General features: G+C 46.7%; 1 protein-coding gene across 47 annotated transcripts in view; it reads left to right on the forward strand.

The window, feature by feature from the left end:
• Positions 1-18,715, forward strand: part of CACNA1C (calcium voltage-gated channel subunit alpha1 C) — a 476,569-nt gene extending 457,854 nt beyond the window's left edge. For 22 of the 47 annotated variants that reach the window (XM_027463118.3, XM_072039844.1, XM_072039847.1 and 19 more), the window contains 9 exons: positions 1,220-1,347; positions 2,443-2,592; positions 3,600-3,952; positions 4,852-4,878; positions 6,260-6,388; positions 6,869-6,978; positions 8,757-8,860; positions 11,317-11,640; positions 11,847-18,715. In XM_027463118.3, coding sequence (XP_027318919.2) covers positions 1,220-1,347; positions 2,443-2,592; positions 3,600-3,952; positions 4,852-4,878; positions 6,260-6,388; positions 6,869-6,978; positions 8,757-8,860; positions 11,317-11,640; positions 11,847-12,143 — 1,622 coding nt within the window. In that variant the 3' untranslated portion in view covers positions 12,144-18,715. The remainder of the gene's footprint in view (positions 1-1,219; positions 1,348-2,442; positions 2,593-3,599; positions 3,953-4,851; positions 4,879-6,259; positions 6,389-6,868; positions 6,979-8,756; positions 8,861-11,316; positions 11,641-11,846) is intronic. The other 25 variants (XM_072039979.1, XM_027463184.3, XM_027463178.3 and 22 more) reach the window with 5 other exon arrangements.
• Positions 18,716-18,780: the final 65 nt, after the last annotated feature.

Raw genomic sequence — 18,780 nt, forward strand, 5'->3', positions numbered from 1 at the left:
ACAAACATGTATATCGTGTTCTTACTGCTGAAAAATCAGGGGAGGAAGAAAAGGTGTTTAAATAGGAGTGAGAGATCTTCATTCCTAGATCTCACCCCACTTCAGCTGTAGGATTTGTTCCCTTGGACACTACCTAGTGCCTTGTTGGGCGTATATGGCATATAATTCTTTTTTTTTTTACTCACATAACTGCTTTCTACTTGTCCAAGTAGAAATTTTGTAAGATACTGTCTGGCAACTAGTTACACCAGTTCAGACTGGCTGAGGGTTGTCCCTTGTCTGATTGCAGTAGATTTCTACGCAGTGTCCCTGGTGGGCTGTAATTACCAGGCCTGCAGGCTCTTTCTCTGCTAGGCTGCTTAGAAGCCCAGATGCATGGGCATCTAGGGGGACCTTCACTGACCTTCCAGGTGGCTCCAGGGACTGTTGCACAAAGCAGCACTCGGCAGCTAGTTAACAGCCGCAGCCAGATCTTGAAACCTTGTTCAGCCTCCTCTGAAGTCAGAGGACAATATCTAATACAATTTACAGCGGGTTTGGAGGAGTGAGGAGAGTTACCTGGATAAAAGCTGAGTGCACATTTTGGCTCATCAACAGTTTGTATTGAGTGAGAATATAGCAAGGACTGAGCAATAACTGCACTTCTGGGGAGAGGTGATCACTGTGGTCCTCTCACACCCAAGCTAGACACAACCAGACAGAATTTCAGTGCAGAGAAGGGCCAGATCAGGTCTGGGATGGATGGTCAGTCAGGTGCTGTTAGTGAGATCAGATTTGGAGTATGCATTACTGAGGCTGTCACAAGAGAATGCAGCGTGCATTGACCCAGACTGGGAGACTACTGCTAGAGCAAGACCACAGGAGCAAGCCAGCACCAGAGGCTGCAAAGCTTAGAGGCATAGAGGCACTTTGCCAAAACCAAAGTGCATCCAGAGGTGCATAGCTATAGGTGTTCTCTGCCAGCAGAGCCAGTCTATCCAAATGCCAGGTGTACCTCACCTCCTGACTACTTACAGCAAGCTCTAGCCATGGAGCAATCCCTTCCTTTATTCAGCCCTGCGTACTAAAGCCATAAAAAGCAGAGAAGTACTGTGGTGCCTAGGGTTTCTGCCTTGAGTTGCAAGTCTCACATTAGCAAACACACTGCTTAAAACCCTTTGCTTATTAGTTTTGTTGTGTGATGGTTTTGTTTTGTTTTGTTTTTGTTACCCCTTTCCAGATGACGAGGTGACTGTCGGGAAGTTCTACGCTACTTTCCTGATTCAAGAATATTTCAGGAAGTTCAAGAAACGCAAAGAACAGGGCCTGGTGGGCAAGCCCTCCCAGCGCAACGCTCTCTCCTTACAGGTGACAGATGGGCACAGGATGGGCAGGGGTGGTACGGTTGAGGCATTTGACCCCACTTCCCTCTCAGCCATTCTGGGGGCTGCCATGGGCTACCCTCACTAGAAAGGAGCTTGTAGACTCTTTAAATTACCATATCAGTCCTTTTGGATAGGTGTTTATCTACCACAGGCCTCATCCTGTAGCTCTGGAGGTGGAAGGCACACATGAGGTGTAGTCACTGTTTATCAATCCACTGGTAATGTTTGAAATTTGGCTTTCTTTTGGAGGGCTGGTATGAAGTGTCCAGCAGACATTTTTTTTATTACTACATTCATTTGACCCTTTCTGAAGGAGTCATTATAACAGGACCAGAGAGAGCATGTTGCCAGGAGGCAAAATCAGTTACAAAGCAAGAAGCATACCTGGATGCCAAGGCCATTCAGTGCCTGGAATCTGTTCATCACTGGGCTACAGGTTCACTGGTGGACTGCCAGGCTGTGTGAAAGAATTAGAAATCCCCCCTGGCTGTAGGACTGTGCCATTTCTGTCCTTCAACTGTAGAGTAAGGAAGAAGGGTGACTCTGGACTTGCAGCAAGCCAAGAAGTGTTGTGACACAGGCCTAAATACAGGCTGAGGTCTCCACATACCCACAGAATACCTCCCTGGAGTGGATTCCAGTCAGTGAGGGGTTTGAGGACTGTCCAGATCCAGATGCCAGAAGTTTAGCTATGAAATATGTATTTAAAATGCTGATTAAAAAGAACATATTTTTCAGAGGTGCTGAGTACATTGTTCAGCGGGAACTGTGGCTGCTCTAGGGCTTCTGGTAGTGGATCTGAGAACCCAAAGTCGAAAGCATGCAGACTTGCACGGTCAGGCCCATGGATTTATGGCTGTGACCTGCTTTGAAGAAGCCGAGGGACTAGCAGTGAGCATTCCTGGGTTGGATTACTAAGAGTTTCTCCCTCTCTAAGCTGGAGATGAAAGAGCAGAATTTGTCAGTATTTGTCTAGGAGCTGGGGATGCTATATTAAGTAGAAAGGCCCCACTGTTCTTAGCAGATTAACATCGCTTTTGTTTCTCACATAACCACTCGGAGATATGAAGCTCTATAGTTTGCTGTTTTGCAGGCTGGTTTGCGCACACTTCACGACATCGGCCCAGAGATCCGAAGGGCGATCTCAGGAGACCTGACAGCTGAAGAAGAGCTAGACAAGGCCATGAAAGAAGCTGTTTCTGCTGCCTCTGAAGATGATATTTTCCGGGTAGGTGCGGAACGAATTTACAAACTGAGGCTAGATTGGTATCTTAGCTCAAAGAGTGCTGTGTTTTTTGTATGTACTCTGTATTTCAGCTGGCTGCTCCTTTTTTTTTGTAGACCCTACTGGAAAACAGACTGGTGGAGTCAGGGTGTCAGACCCTGAGAAATTTTATCCCATTTTCTTCTCAATGGATGTTTGCCCTGTATTAAACCTAAACAAAATCATAATGACAATGGCCAAAGGGTCAGAAGAACTGCACAGTTAAGCCATCTTCCAGTCCACAGAGCATCAGCCAGGCAGACTTCAATTTTTTATTGAGTTCTTCTTTCAGTGGCACAAGTAGTGTCCTTTCAAAATGTACCCCAGAGCCCAATAGAGACCCTGTGGTCCTGGAGGAAATTTCCAGGGCAATTGCCTAAATCTTCCCTTTCTTATTTCATTCCTGTTCCTTCTAATTGTATCCTCTGGTAATATTTCTTCTCCTTTGGCATTTCTCTCCTTCAAATCATTTACAGAAAGATGCTGTCTGTCCCTCTCATAACTCATCATCCAAACAGTAGATAACTGGCTCATTAAATCTTTCTTCATTTGTTCCTCCAGGTGATTAATAGTTTCTGGTGCTCTTCTCAAATTCCTTATTATGTAAAGATATTATTTTGCAACTGCACTGTGAAGATCAGAGTGCAGTAACCTAGTTCTTGCCACCTTACCCAGTCATACCCTCCCAGGACTGGTGGTATTTGGACACCTTTGTCTCAACTATCCACTTGTTCATTTCTTTAAGGCCAGTCCTTTGAAATGTCTTAGAAAGATGAAGCTTTCACAGCCTGCCTGTACCTAGTCTCTCTGACAGAGAAGTCTATGAACTGCATTTTCTGGCAGAGAGAGCACCAGTCCGTAGTGCACACTTTTGTTTCTCACATTTTCCTTCCCTCAACAGTCTCGGCAGGGAACACCACACGTACCTTCTAACTGACAAAGGGAAAAAATTGTTTGTGTTTCTCTGACAGAGAGCTGGAGGCCTGTTTGGAAACCATGTCAGCTACTACCAAAGTGATGGCAGGAGTGCATTCCCCCAGACATTCACCACCCAGCGACCTCTGCACATCAATAAGTCCGGCAACAACCAGGGAGACACCGAGTCTCCATCTCACGAGAAGCTGGTGGACTCCACCTTCACTCCCAGCAGCTACTCATCTTCAGGCTCCAATGCCAACATCAACAATGCCAACAACACTGCCCTATGCCGCTTCCCCAGCCCGCCCAGCTACCCCAGCACTGTCAGCACAGTGGAAGGCCACGGGGCCCCGTTGTCACCCACCATCCGTGTGCAGGAAGCTCCTTGGAAACTACCTTCCAAAAGGTAAGCTGCACAGCAGGGCGTGGGCTGAGGGACCAGGGAGGGGAACGTGCACGCAAACACCGAAGCACTGCTGCCTAGCTAAAGTCACCCACCAGATATTGCCCTGCCTGCAGCCTGGACCGAGCCTTTTGGTTCTCCACTTGTGCCAAAGCCCACAGTGTGGCGGATATGCATCCACTGACCACTGCAAAGAAGCAGCACCCTCACAGACCAGCATACATGATTTCTTTGGGCTTTGTCATTAAGAAACCTTTATAAGGGCTAAAGGGAGCTTTATTTACCCTCTCTTAACCATGGGTTTTATCAACTGGAACGGGAAACTGAAAGGGAAAGCAACTGCATTTCATCTCTTAAGAGCCCAGCTGAGAGTTCTGTGGAAGTCAGCGTTTTTCAGTTAGTGCGTCACATCCATAAGGAGGTCACATAAGGCTTTCTGGCAGAAGGGGGGCAAGGCTGTCAGACATGCAATACCACGTAAAGCAAAGAAAATCCCCTTCTCTTGACATCCTTCAGGCTGTCTGCACATAGGTGACTAATTCAAGAGGAATATCTCTTTTATCAGTGCGATGTTTTTTAACACTTTCAGTAAAAGCAGGATTGAGCTGGAAATTTATTTTCAATGGAGACAGTGAGCAATGTGAAAAGGTGGAGAAATGCTGCTCCAGAATAGGATAGAATATGGCAGTTAGACAGAGGAAATTCAGTGGGTGCAGTACACATTACCCAGTAAACAAACCAATAGCTTTTTTATTTCCTGCCATCCTTAGGGAGGCCACAGGAATTGCTGATAACACACTGTGTTATCATCTGTCCCCCACATGCTGATTCGTGCTGTTGTGACACTGTTAACATGGTGTTCTTTTCTCTCCTTGCTTCCTTGGGCACCTTCCTCGAATTAGGACGCATTACTACGAAACACTGGGACGGTATGTGTTCTCTCTCCTGCTCTAACACTCTCTGGGTGTAGGCCCATTGTTCGTCCCATTGAAAGTCCAAATCCTGATTCATGCTGAAGATAAGCTCTTCTTTTTGGTGTCAGTAAGCTGGAAAAGAGTTTTAATGATTGCCGTGACATCTCCAGGACATGTTCCCAAATTAGGGCTTTTCTGCCCATTGGCAGATAGCAATGCACAGACTGTTTCTAGCTGGTTTCTTGATTTGTGGAGGTTTTTTTAGAGTTCCTATCTGGACTCACACATCTAGGCACTCTCTGGTCACAGCGCAGAGCATTATACCCTGGCATGCTCACAAAAAAAATTGTTTTGGCTAAACACAGATTGTAGAAAAGGGGGAGCTGCCATGTAGTGAGTTCTCCACCTTGCAGCTTAGCAGTTTTACTGGTCTCCCATCTCAGCAGGAAGGTCACTCCAGCACTGTCCTTCACACTGTTTTGTACTATGCATACACACACTTCTCCTGGTGCTTTATGCCTGAAACAAATGAGAAAATAATGTTTCCTATCAAGTCCCTGAAAGATTTAAAAACATAAAAAAATCTCTGTCACACTGCTTTCTTCTGTGAATGCAAGTAGCAAACTGACTCTAATATCTCTATGTCAGTATTTCAAAGATTCATGCTACCTTCGGTTTTTACTTTACTTCTCAAAAAACAGACGCAGAATGAAGTGAATTCTGAGGGCTGAGACTTGAACCAGAGGGACAAGGAGAAGGCAAGCAGGGAAATAAGGGCTGTCATGCCTAAGAGCTTGAACAGATCGTGCTGAATGAAGCAGAAGCACCCTTCAGTTATTGATGAGAAAAAAACGGACCAGAGGTGGAAAGTACAGAAAGGAATGAACAGGAATGAGAGCGTGAACAGGAAACAGAAGGGAAAGATGATGCAAAATAAAGGATTTGGGAGGCAGAGGCCGTGCTACACAGAGCTGAGAGGGTACTATCAGTGTCGTGGAAGCTTCTCTTTGAAATTTGTAACCAAGGCTTTTGCAACAAGAAAAAACAGATGCATTTCTAAGAACCCATCTTAGGTTTTACCTCAAGTTCACAACTTTGGGAAAGTTGGCACTGTGATGTGCGCATTTATAGAGTCCATATAGTCACAAATCACAGTAATACATGTATGTTTCCAGTATTTTTCAACATTGTTAAGAAACTTCCTTTGAAAGAGGGCACAGACAGTGGTTGTTGCTTTTGTATTTGTGAACTCTGCAGTTTTGTTCAGTCATTGATTTTTCTATGATAGCTCTTCAACATTATAATAAACCAAGACAGATGGAGCCTGTCATTCTTGTCTCTGTAACAGATTTTCTTTACCATCTCTGTATTTTGACTTGTCTTTTTTGCTCATTAGCTCCAGTTCCAGAGACAGCCAGCTGGCAATTGTTTGCCAAGAGGAAGTGTCTCAGGATGAGACTTATGATGAAAATTTGAATGAAGACATTGAGTACTGTAGTGAACCAAGTCTGCTCTCTACTGAAATGTGAGCTTTGCAGCTTTAGTCAAGGTGTTTGGGTGGTTCTTGAGTTAAGGGGAGGAGGTGGGAAGAGGTGACATTTCTCTACAAAAATTTCAATTTACGGGATAAGGCCAGAAGATTTTAGTCAGACAACTCAAATATCAGATGATAATGGGAAAAATAAATAAATAAATAAATAAATAAATAAATAAAGCAGCAGTTCAGCCCTGAGGGGGAAAAAAAAATGAAAGGAAGATCTTTTGCCTAGGATTTTGCTTCTCTGAATGATGCATCTGGATGTGCAGCCCCCACCCCACACTCACTTCCACTGCCTAATGTTCCCAGATCTCCTGTCTCATGGTCTCAGTTGCTTCTCCTGGACCCCTTAGCAAGCTCAGTAGCTGCATCCGTTTGATAGCATGATCTTCCTGGCTTTCCTGTTGGAAGAGGGGTTATTCTGACACGAGCTGCTTTTCTAGAATCCCTGTGTTCTCTCCTTTGCAGGCTTTCATACCAAGACGATGAAAACAGACAACTTACTCCACCAGAAAACAACAAAGCAGAGGACACCCGACACTCTCCAAAGAAAGGGTTTCTGTGCTCCTCAGCACTAGGTAATGTCCCAGTGTGACATGTGGGCTGTGCTTTCCTCTGCCTTGACTGAGTTCTCACATCCTGCTGGAGAAATCCCAGTGTGTGTGGGCCTGGGTGTTGGTGCTCTCTGCATTTAGCTCACGAAAGCAGGAATCCCATGGTGTACACGCAACCCTGATCAGGCAGGTGACTCTACTGACTTTATGCTCAGTCAGTAGATGAATCTGTGGCTGTTTGGATAATCCCTGGTTGTTTGGATAGTCCATGAGATCTGTTTGATTAAGGCTGCATGTTGATTAGAGGAGTTTATTAGAGCACTGTAGGCTCTCCAAACAATCACCAGGGAGTCACTGTATTGACTAGCCTTGGGTATATGGTGTTCTGTTCTGTGTGTGTTCAGCGGGGAAAAAGGAGAGGTTGTTTCTTTTGTCTGCTACAAGGAAAACAGTGAATTTCAGATTAAGCTAACACAATGCAAATTTGCTTTCTGCTCTGATCGTACCTGGAGATTTTCAAGTGTTTCAAGAGAGCAAGTATGCTCAGGTGGAAACCATGAATTACGAGATTTTACAAAGGTATCAGGATAAACTTTTCATCCTTTTTCCCGTGGGGGAAAAAAAAAAAGAGAGAGACATTTGGAGGAAAAGCTAAAAAGAATCCTGTAAGGATTCTTTTAAGAAAAAGCATCCTATAAAGTGTTGATTTTTACAAAATAAACAGCGACAGTATGTAGTGTATTGTTTAAAGTGAGACTTGACTTAAAACCTCTTAAATCCTCTTCAAGATGCTTATGCAATTGAGTATGTAGGCTCTTATACAACTGAGTATATATGCTCTGTAGCAGATACTTTCTCCATTCCCTGAGAGGCCCTTTTCTCAACAAATCAATAATATAGCTACTATTTTCAGAATTTGAATTTTCTTTCTTACTTTACAAAAATGTCAATGGGGTCAAGAAGTAGAAAAAAATATTTTAGTGTGCCATGCAGCTCTATCTATAATAATGTGTTTATTTGCCATTCTTCAGAAGAAAAGCCTGTGCAATTTTTCATAAATATACTTTGCAGTCCTTTTAAATTCCTTTATAAAGAGTACACTTCTCATAATTATAGAAGTTTAATTTCATACCAAGCAAACAATGTGGATATTTCAATAGCTCCTCCCAATTATTATTTTTTTTAAATTACTTTTTCGCTTCCATTTCCAAAGTTCTAAAAGCACCACATCTGTACATACTCAAGCCTCCATTCACCAATGAATAATTCACTTCCACCTGATCCTGGTATAGACACAGCCTCAAAAACTGTGGTATGTCTGGCAGTTAAGGGCCCAGAATACATGCAGGTGGGAGGCTAAAGTCACCTGAGCAACCCAATATCTCCTCCTGCATGTTGGGCACAGCCAGGCACAGTGACAGAACCTCGGTTGCCCTATCAGCCCTACCGAGGGCTTTACCTGAACCAGAAAGGTTTGAGAACACTTTCACTGCTTAGGAGGGAAGTCAGCTGCACAGTACCTGCTAGGTCCATTTTTTAAGGGAGAAAAATAAAAATCATCACCCAGAGCTTTATCTTGCAACTTGCTTGGAGGATAGTGTCAGTTAGTCCATGATGCTCGCATTTGTTTTGCAAATACAAGTACTTTGGAAGAGGCAAGGTGTCAAGGGGAAGCAGACAGCGCTTAAAATGTGGGTGTCTTTGCTGTCTCTCCAGCAGGACTGCACCAAATGAAATTGAACTCAGATTACCTGTAGTGTAGTATAAGTGATGGACACAGTTGTTTGTGTTTGGTTTTTCAGGTCGAAGAGCATCTTTTCACTTAGAGTGTCTGAAAAGACAGAAAAACCAGGGTGTAGACGTCTCGCAGAAGACAGTTCTGCCTTTACATCTGGTACATCATCAGGTAAGCATTAACAACATCAAAGGGCCCAGCAACACAACTGAGAATCTACTGTCTGCCCTCCCATTCCATCCCAGACAACCTTGAGACACCATCTGAGATAGCTTCTCACCCATATCAAAGGTCCAATTTTTAAAAACTGTATTTGCCATCACACTCACTCCTGATTTCAGGATTTTTATTGTTCCCAGAAGAATGCTACAGGGACATGTCCTTTGGAGTTATCATTACCTGATGTCCAAGAAAGAGCAAAAAAAAAATATCTATAGGATAAAAATAACCACTCAAATTGCACTCCAAAGTGCAATTACACTGGCTTTGGTGGTAGTACACATACAAATAAAATGTTCAGGGTCTACCTTTATATTAATTGGAGGTAGCCTGTAATGGCAATTAATCGTTTAAAAAATAGCTGATTGCATGTAATTAATCAGCCTCTTAAGCCCTTTATAACTGCATCTAGCAGCCTACCAAATGTGTGCTTTGGCACCTATCTAGATGACTAACCAGCTGTCATAGTCCAAAGTACATTTATGTCTTTTATTTGGATGGCACCACTGTCACCATAAAAGAAACAGGTGCTGTGGCAGCACCAGTCCTGCAACATGGGGCATCCTGCTCCGTGCAGTTCCCCAGGGCAGGGCAGGACAGGGGCACAGGGGCAGAAAGTGCCACGGGGCGGGGGTGGTAGGAGTGAGAAGTCATAGCAGCTGGAGGAGTGAGAGATGAGCATGCCTGAGATTCTCTGCATTTTCTCACCTCCATTCCCAGCAGCAGCAGCCAGTTATGCTGTAGGGACCAAGCTCCAGAAAGCAGTGATCCACAGGGAGCTACAGCTGTGGCAGGGACAAGCACCGAATGCATTGGGGCACAGGGGCTGTGAACAGCTTCCCACCCTCCCCATAGCACTAATGGCCCTCCAGAGACCTCCTGCCCTCCCACAGCAGTGCAGATAGAGGACACACATGTCTCCTACCCTCTCAGCCCACCCAGCTGGCAGACTCACCTTCTTCCAACCTGTACAAAGAGGATGGAGCTGCTTCACCCTTCCTCATCCCACTGTGCAGCCCCAAACCTAGAGTTACGGGGTCTACCCACCCCAGCATCACTGAGCTGGACTGCAGGGTTACCCTGAAGTAGGCACCTGGCCTCTGGTCGGCAACACCCAGCAGTGTCAGTCCATTTATAAAATCATCAGCCTACAACACTGCTTCAAAGGAGGACACGAAGCAGAAAGGTTGCCTCTGCTAAGCACAGTGGATTCAGTTGCTCAGGAGAGCTTGAAGGGGTATACTCATGAAATACTCATACATAATGATATGTAAATATATGCAGCTGAAGCTTGAAGCAATATCTACAAGCTTCTTTCAGCCTCCTCAGTACTTTACATTTGGGATAAACACCTTGTATGTATTTCTCCCAACAAGCTGAAAAACTGGTTCAGTTGTCCTACCTGACAGATCTAAGGCTCTCCTTGAAGTCCCAGCAGTTTAAGGGATGTGCTGAGGCCATCATAGCCTGCAGGGTGTGACTTATATAGATGAATTTTTAAGGGCTTTCTTCATCATTGAAATTTGGTAGGAGTCTGACACCTAATTCCTGAGAAAATGTTGGTGAACCTTGTTGGTAACCAACAGCTGATTCTTTTGTTCACCTGCCGCTGAAATTATTAGCACAGCATGCTGATAGCAGTTGTCCAGAATTTCAGTGGCAGATGGATTGAGCTTCACTGAACTTCAGGTATCTGAAAGTTAGCTGCCTAGTTCAACTGGTCAGCTCAGTCCCACTGTGGTCAGCAGGGAAATAGCATCTCCAAAAGGCAAGTGTGAGTCTTGTCTAAATCTTATCCTCCAGAGAGCATTTTCAAGTACCCAAAAGAGGCCAGAGGCTTGCTGGTATCCCTCTGCACAGTTAGCTGAGACTAAACACAGAGCTTGTAGATAGCTGAAGCTGGGGGAGACAACCAAACCCAAACAAGACGATTCTCTGCAACACATCCACATACTTTTGTGTTTTCTGTGCCTTTATTTCTTTGCTCATATCAGACAGTCGTGAGCTCTGTGAGATGAGCTCCCAACTCTGATGGCTTTGCTTATAGAACGAGGCAGCAGTTGCCATGAATGAGGCATCCGATCAGCCCTGTGCAGTAAGGGGCATCTTGAGAAATTCATGTTATCAAAGGAGGCCGGATGACTCAGAGGCTGTGTGCATGATTTTGGGAAGGAGTGGATGGCTTAAAGCATAGTCATCAGATATTGATCCTCCCACCAACAGCAGATGCCTTAAAATCCAGTGGTGGATTTGCAGTTATCAGCAACTGCAGACATCTAAAATTCACATCTGGTGTCCATCCAGGTTCTACAGCAGATACTTTCTGGGGTAGCAGACCCTTTCTGGGGTCATTTCTCCATCACCTTGCCATTCCGTCCCTCACTCTCCTCGCTCCCCTGTGTCCGCAGGCGCTAGCAGTGGCCGGCCTGAGCCCCCTCCTGCAGCGAAGCCATTCCCCCACCACGTTCTCCCGGCTGTGCGCGACGCCGCCCGCTACACCCTGCAGCCGCGGCTGGCCGCAGCAGGCCATCCCCACGCTGCGTCTCGAGGGGGCAGAGTCCAGCGAGAAGCTCAACAGCAGCTTCCCGTCCGTGCACTGCAGCTCCGGCTTCCCCGACAGCACCGGCTGCAGCAGCCCGAGGAGAGCCAGGCCGGTCTCCCTCACCGTCCCCAGCCAGAGCGCAGGGAGCAGCAGGCAGTTTCACGGCAGCGCCGGCAGCCTGGTGGAAGCGGTAAGGCCACGGCGGCAGGAGGGATGTGGGCAGCGTGGGGGGAAGCCCCCTCAGTGCAGGGGTCTGCAGGGTGGCTGGGAGGAGGAGGAGGAGGAGGAGAACCACCAGGGATAACACGGAGGGGCGCACGTGGTGGGGGCGCGACGGGGCCGGTGGTGCATGGTGCTAACACATCTTTGTCTCTGGTTCCCCGCCTCCTTTTGAAGGTTTTGATTTCGGAAGGACTGATGCAGTTTGCTCAAGATCCAAAGTTCATTGAGGTCACAACCCAGGAGCTCGCAGACGCCTGCGACATGACGATAGAAGAGATGGAAAATGCAGCAGACAACATTCTCAATGGTAACAGCAAGCAGAGCCCCAATGGCAACCTCTTGCCTTTTGTTAACTGCAGGGACGCAGGGCAGGACAGTGCAGGCGAGGAAGAGGAAGAGGTGCAGAGCCCGGATTGTAGAAAAAGTCAGGAGGAGCTCAAGGACAGCAGGATTTATATCAGCAGCCTGTAGTTGCCAGGGCTGGAAGCGATGCTGGTTTTTTATTTGTTTCAATGTTCCTAATGGGTTTGTTTCAGAAGTGCCTCACTGTTCTCGTGACCTGGAGTAACCGGAACAGCGTTCTTCATTCATTTCTGTTGGGACGAGTCGCGGAGTTGGGTGGTGTCAGAGAGCTTTGCAGGAGCGGATATATCCCCGGCACGTGGCCGTGAAGGAAGAGCCAGGAGGAGGAGGAGGAGGAGGAGGAGAGGCAGCTCCCCTTTTCCCAGTCCCTGCCGCAGGACCGCCGCCTGCCCACAGGCTGGCAGGACGCCGCCCCACGCCTGTACAGCTCCTTCGCACGCCCCGCGCCCGCCCCGCGCACGGACTCCCAAGCCGCGCCCTCCGCCGGCTTGTGTTATTTAAACCGGGTTGGGTTGGGTTTGGTTTGTTTTTTCTTTCTCCATTGGCATTCGGTAGAAGTATAAGGATAGCTGCGTTTTACCAACCATTATGTACACCGGGAGTTTGTAACTTGATTTGCTCGCGAGCGGCAGCTCCTTTTTTTGTTGTTGTTTTGTAATTTAACGGCAGTAGGCAATGCACTTGATGTAGTCTTGCACATCCGAGTGGTCGGTTTGGGTTCCTCTGAGTGCCACACGTAGTGGCTGTGAGCGTGGGAGCGGTGCCGAGCGAGCGTGCACACGCGTGTGTAAGGTCGGGCCGTTCTCCGCATCCTGGCCTGGGCCGTGGGACATCCCTACCCGGGGCCGTCCGGATGCAAAAACGAGCCCACTGTCTGTGCTTTGAAAGGGGAATCAGTAACTCTTTGCATTTTCTGTTCCACAAGATATGCAAAAACAATGCAATAATGTTAATTTTAAAAATACAATTGTAAGTCGTGTTGGCATTAAAACTGTATAGACAAAAAAATTACGGGGGCGGGGGGGACAAAAAAAAAAAAACAGAAGGCGTTACGCTTCGATATATTCCGTGTGATGTTTTATTGCATTGATAATGTTTCTGTTGAAGAAACCGTTATACTTGAATTCAGGTCAGTTTCAGTATTTTTCAAATATTTTTTTAAAATGAATTGCAATTGTGCCAAGCAAATATAATGAATCGAATTAAGTTTGTTTAAAAAGACAACGAAAACCAGAATCACTTCTTGTATATTTTGCTGCATGTCAAGTGAATCATTTCGTATTTGGAATGTGCCAAGCTTTACCTTTGAACTTTTAAGTGCTTTTCTACGTGTGGTTGGGGAAAAGGGGTACTATTTTTTTTTTCCTTTTTTAATTTGTACAATGAACAAAGTGTACCTGGTGTAAGTAACTATTCTGCAATCCACTGACAGGTTGAACGTTACTGATTTTGCATATCTTGTGTTCATTATCCTTCCTCCTCACCCCCTTTAAACATGCACGATGACTTTACTGGTAGAGAATCTTTCTTCCCGAGACCGGGACATTTTATTCAGGCTTTGTCCTCTTTCCTATTGCTCAGTCTCTCTAAAGGTCTCTTCCCACTAGAGGGTGGCAAGATCCCCAAGCCCGTTTGGCAGATCCATCCTGCACGTTCAGCTGGCACCAGCAATTCAGGGAGCGGGGAAAAATGCCTGCTTTCAAATTGCTGTTATTAAATAGCTCATCCTGATGGACTAGAACAGGATCCTGGGATAAGCAAAGGCAAAAAGCAGAAGCAGAACCGTTAGCAAAATAAAATTACCTAATTCTGGACTGAAAGCCCAGGGAAAGTGAGGGAGGGAGCTCTGGAGTGTTGCTTAGGAAAATGGCTGACCTCAGGTCAAGACGCAGATGTGAAATGACTTTTTTGTGGTCCCATTCCCTCTTCCCAGGCCCTAGCCCACAGGCCAGGCTCCAAGTCACAAAACATCTGATGGCATGGCGTGTCCCAGACGTATTTCCCCCCCACTAAGCGTGAACCTCTGCTGATTTTCCTCACGCCGGTGCATGGCCCTAACCAGTGGCAGAGGCTGAAAAACAGGGAGCTATTATTAGATTTTATGCGGCTGATTTCTGTCTAGACTACTGCTGTTTTTTCTCCCTTTTCAGGTTGTTTCACAAACTTGCAGATCAATGCTGAGTTAGGAGGTGTGATCTGACTCAGAGCTAAACTTTCGTTCCAATCTTGAGCTTCACAGATGTGTGAGAACATCATTTGTTACATATGCTGATTACTTTATTTTTGTAATGCCCTTGGGTTTATTTCTTGATTCCGTTGGGGTCATAAAGCAGAAATAGTGAAACGTATTTTTGACAGTGTGCTTTTTTCCGTGTTACTTTGATCTGGCCAGTAGCAGCTCAAGATACCTCGCAAACAAATCCTTGTAAACTAGGGAAAGATGAATCCATTTAAACAATGTGGCATCAAAGTCCTAATCCAAGACTTCCCTGGAGAAAGCAACCACCTGATGTCAGTCTGTCTCTTTTCTTTTCCATCCCTCTGACTGTTGGTAGTGCTGCAGTGCTCCAAAGCTAGCATGGCAGGAAATAACGCTGTGCTTGGCTGTGCCTGAAAAAGGAAGCAGTGTAAGGGCTCCTTTCTCATTTTCTTCCACTATAAAGCCCCCCGGACCCTTCCAGGAGGAGGCAGAGGTGCTCTTCCACCTGATGAACAAAGTACAGATCTAGATTAGCGAAGGCAATGGGTGTTCTGGGTGTTTGATGGTGCGTGTCGCCTTTTAGGATTTTTCCTTAAAAAAAGGAAAGAAAAGGGTGGAAAGGATCACACCCCGCACATTCCCCATGAAAGCTGTAACTCCCTCAGGGATGAGAGCCAGCAGTGGCTGGGGACAATCCCCGCTCCACTGGAGGATCGCTTGGGCCCTGCAGTGGGGAAAACTGGGCTAGCTGAGCGTGCCGACACCTTGTGGGTCTGAGGGACGGGTGTTAAATTCAGCAATTGCTGGTGCCAGCCGTGCAAATTCCTCTTTCCGGGGAGGGTGGCTTTTGTTTGCTTGTTTGTTTTTGTTTTCCGTTTGAGGTACTTCCAACGTGCACGTTGTGACAGGCCTGAGCAAAGAGCTACTGCCTCCTGTAGGTGAGGTGGAGTCTGGGGACGGTGGGAAGGCCGGGGGGCAGGTGCAGCTCCTGGAGTGTCCTTCCTTTCCCCTTGCCTGGGAGCCGACGGTGGGTTCGATCACTGTGCTGTGGAGGAACCGGTGGCCGAGGAGCGGCATGGAAGGAAAGGAAAGAACGGGGAAAATGATCTGCTGTTTGTCACTGAGCATCTCTGACTTGCAAGAGTACGCTGCAGACTAAAGACGTTTCTTACAAAACAACAAACCTCCTCCCTTTATCACTCCTGCTCATTATTCCAGGCAGTACTGGGCCAGCCACACCGGGTGCATTTCTTTTTTCTTCCTTATTCTGTGTGGCTGATGCGATGGAGAAGGAAGTGGAACTCACGGTCCGGAGCTGGAGTTTCGTTATCCACAGACCTTTTCTGCATCATCTGCCTCTTTCAGCTGGACACACGAATGACGATGGTTTCAATGCTGCTGCTGCTGCTACTGCAGGGGTCCAACCTGGTTTGTCACCCTGCCCACCACACCCCAGCACGGAGGGACAGCCAGAGAGGCGCCATGTACAGAATCGCATCTATTTCTGCTTTGTTTTCTGACTCAGAACCCTGCCCCCGATGACTATGACAACGATGACGAAAACAACAACAACAAAAAAAGGGCAAATGCATTTTTTACATTTCTTGATAATTTCCAAAGCAATGTATCATTGCTTTCTTTAGACTGACGCCAATATAACAGTTGTATGGGTCTCAGCCAGGCTCCTGTGTCTTTTCTGCCTGATAGTTTCAGATCGCTGTATGAAATGTATGCACGTTTGCACACAGACACAACCGCACGAGGTGGCAGCACCACGAGCCCATGGGGTTGTTGCCCTGTGCCGTAGATGAAGTTGGAGGCCTTGCTTCGTACGTCTAGATGAGAAACCCCAACCGGCGAGCTGAAGTGAGGCAGCCCCCCCGGGACAGAACTGAGCATCCTGAGATACACGCACGGTCCCGTTGGGACTGTCTTGGTGGCAGGGGCAGGGGGGGGGAGAGGAAACACAGAATGGGAAAGCTGGAGCTCAACAAAGTTGTTGAAATAAGCAGAATCCAGTCGGGGGCTTCTGGTAGCGGTGAGATTTTGTTAGTACTGACAATGAAATTTGTAGTGCGTGTGAGGAAAATATGCCTGGTCATCAGAAGCCCCAGTTCCCACCTTGCTAACACAAGGATAGAGTGCACTAGTGGCCAGGGAAGTTTTGTCAGTGTAAAGAATGTGGAAAACAGAACTAGGCCCAGAAAAAAAAAAGAAAAAAAAAAAAAAAAAAAAGATTATATTTTTCTTGCATTTATTTTCTTCTCCAAAGAAGACTAAGAAATATAAATTTAAATAGCTGCACAGGGTTTATTTTCTCTTCTTTTGAATGTTGCAAAGTTCTTCAAGTGTTATTCTGGGTTAGCAAGCCCGGGGCCCAAGAGGTTTCCGATGGGTTCTCAGTCTGCTCTCTGTTGAGCTTTGCTCTCTGTTGCTGCTTTGCTTGTGGACAGCTGAAACCACTGTGGCCTCGCTGCTACAGCACCTGAGATGGGGTGGGTGAGGGCAGAAGCACAGCAGAGGGAGATGTCCTGTACTGAAAACACACTGGGCTCCAATTGTTTTAGGAGGAGTAGCATCACACTGGAATGGGGAACAAAATTAAAAAAAATAAAAATAAATATATATATATATATTAAAAAGCTCTTCTGAGATAGAATTTAGTGTTCTAGTTCAATCCTCCATTCTTCCCCTACCCCCTACGGGGAACTTGACTTAACTGTTAACACTTGAGCATAAAAAACAGGCCTTCTTTAGGGGCATGGGGCTCGATTCAGTTGCCTAACTGTGCATCTCCTGCCATTTGAGGTACTCTACAGTGTTCAGCCTGGCCTGCAGCCGCAGGTCCAGAAGGATGCAGCTCTTCCCCGGGGCTGGTGTCTCGTCTACCAGCCCCACACGGGTGGCACAGACCTCAGGCAGCAGGGGACAATTAGACAACTCAACCAAGTCCCTTTCCAAAGGGCTAATTGAGAGGAGCAGCACCGATGGCTGAAGTAATAAGGGAATCTTCTCTAGCATTACCAAGGGCTTAGCGAGGCGTGATCAGGAGCCCACCCCACACCCCCATGCCGCTGTTCTCCTGCACCACGTTGTGTGGGTAACCTCTGCAGCCCGGCCCTTGCATCCAGGGGCTGGGGCCTGCACCCCGAGCCCCGCGGGGCCGTGGTGAGCCCAGGCGTGGTTAAACCCCACCACAGATATTTTTTTTTTCTGCCAGTGTTCACACAGCCCCTTTCCAAAGCATTTTCCTGTTCAAGACAGACCCATAAGCTCAGACACCGTTCATTAGCCTCATTGTTCGGGTGGTGAAATGCCTGCGTTTTTCCGTTCCATTTTGCATTTTGTCCAGTCAGGCAAAAAGCGAGTTCTTCCCCAAACGGGCTGTAATGCTTGTAATATTTTAAGCATCCTAGGCCGGTCCGCTCCCATCTCAAGCAGGTAGACTGGCAGCCAATACTACCTAAACATCATCAGCTTCACGATCGCTCACAGGAGTGATTGGTTCAGGATTCTTCAGTCTTGACAGTTTGAATGTGGGAAGATTTCAGAGGAGGAGGGGGAGTGGGATTGTAAATATCTCTGACAAACATTGCTGCATCACACACAAAAAGAGGGGGGAGATACTTTTAAAACTGCCTTAAAAATCAATTCCGAATGATGGAGTCTCCCTCCAAACGATTGCCAACCGGTAGATCAAGGGATAAGGCGCTTTGGGTGAATTCTGGCAAGAAGTGGTTGGAATCTGGTCCAAGTTTGGAAGTGAAAATGTAATTTAGGAGCTGATCTCTCGCTCAGTCTGACTTCACATCCGCACCAACGACTGAGCACTGCAGGATCAAAGCTGTTTAAGGCATGGGGGGTGCTGTGTCCGGCCTTTATCTGTACGGCACGGGTCTGGCCCAGCAAGGTACTGCACACCTGCGTTTCCCAGAGACTTCAGGGAAGATGGGGTTCCTCAGCACCTCTTCAGTTCAGGCCCTGGAGCATCATTTCCTGCTCTGATCATCAGCTATAACTGTTGATAAATATAAGTGTTTTGCCTTCATTTGAATTGCCCAGAGCTGTAAAATGACCTCTCTCAAGTATAAAGCAGTCCAGATATAAACCTCCTCTCCCACTCTTCCCTACGCCCCCTGCCCGCCCCAGCCCTCCCTTGCACCTCCACCCGAGCCCCTTCCTCTCTCAAGTCTTTACCTCCTTCCACAGTTTTATATCTAGTTTTCATGAACCCACAGAAATGCTTTTGTAAATAATGCTGTACAGTTTGTAACCGTCATGTAAGCTTGTCATCAGTGCCAGAGTCCGTCTTGCCCTCTCGCACGTTTTAAAGTCAACAGAGGAGAAAGTTGGAGCGCATGGCCCGCGAGCGAGCTATGGGGGTCATCTCTGTGCGGGACAAATGTATATTCCTGTAAGATTGCATTTTTATCTAAGGAATGATGTTATTTTAAAATTGCTAATAAATTTCTAAACAATGCCCAGGTTTGTTTAATATTGTAAGCGGTGTCAGAGCCCCTCCTTTGCCAGCAGCCGACCCCTCGC

The sequence above is a fragment of the Anas platyrhynchos genome, chromosome 1 (genome assembly GCF_047663525.1).
Source record: "Anas platyrhynchos isolate ZD024472 breed Pekin duck chromosome 1, IASCAAS_PekinDuck_T2T, whole genome shotgun sequence".
Taxonomy (NCBI): Eukaryota; Metazoa; Chordata; class Aves; order Anseriformes; family Anatidae; genus Anas; species Anas platyrhynchos.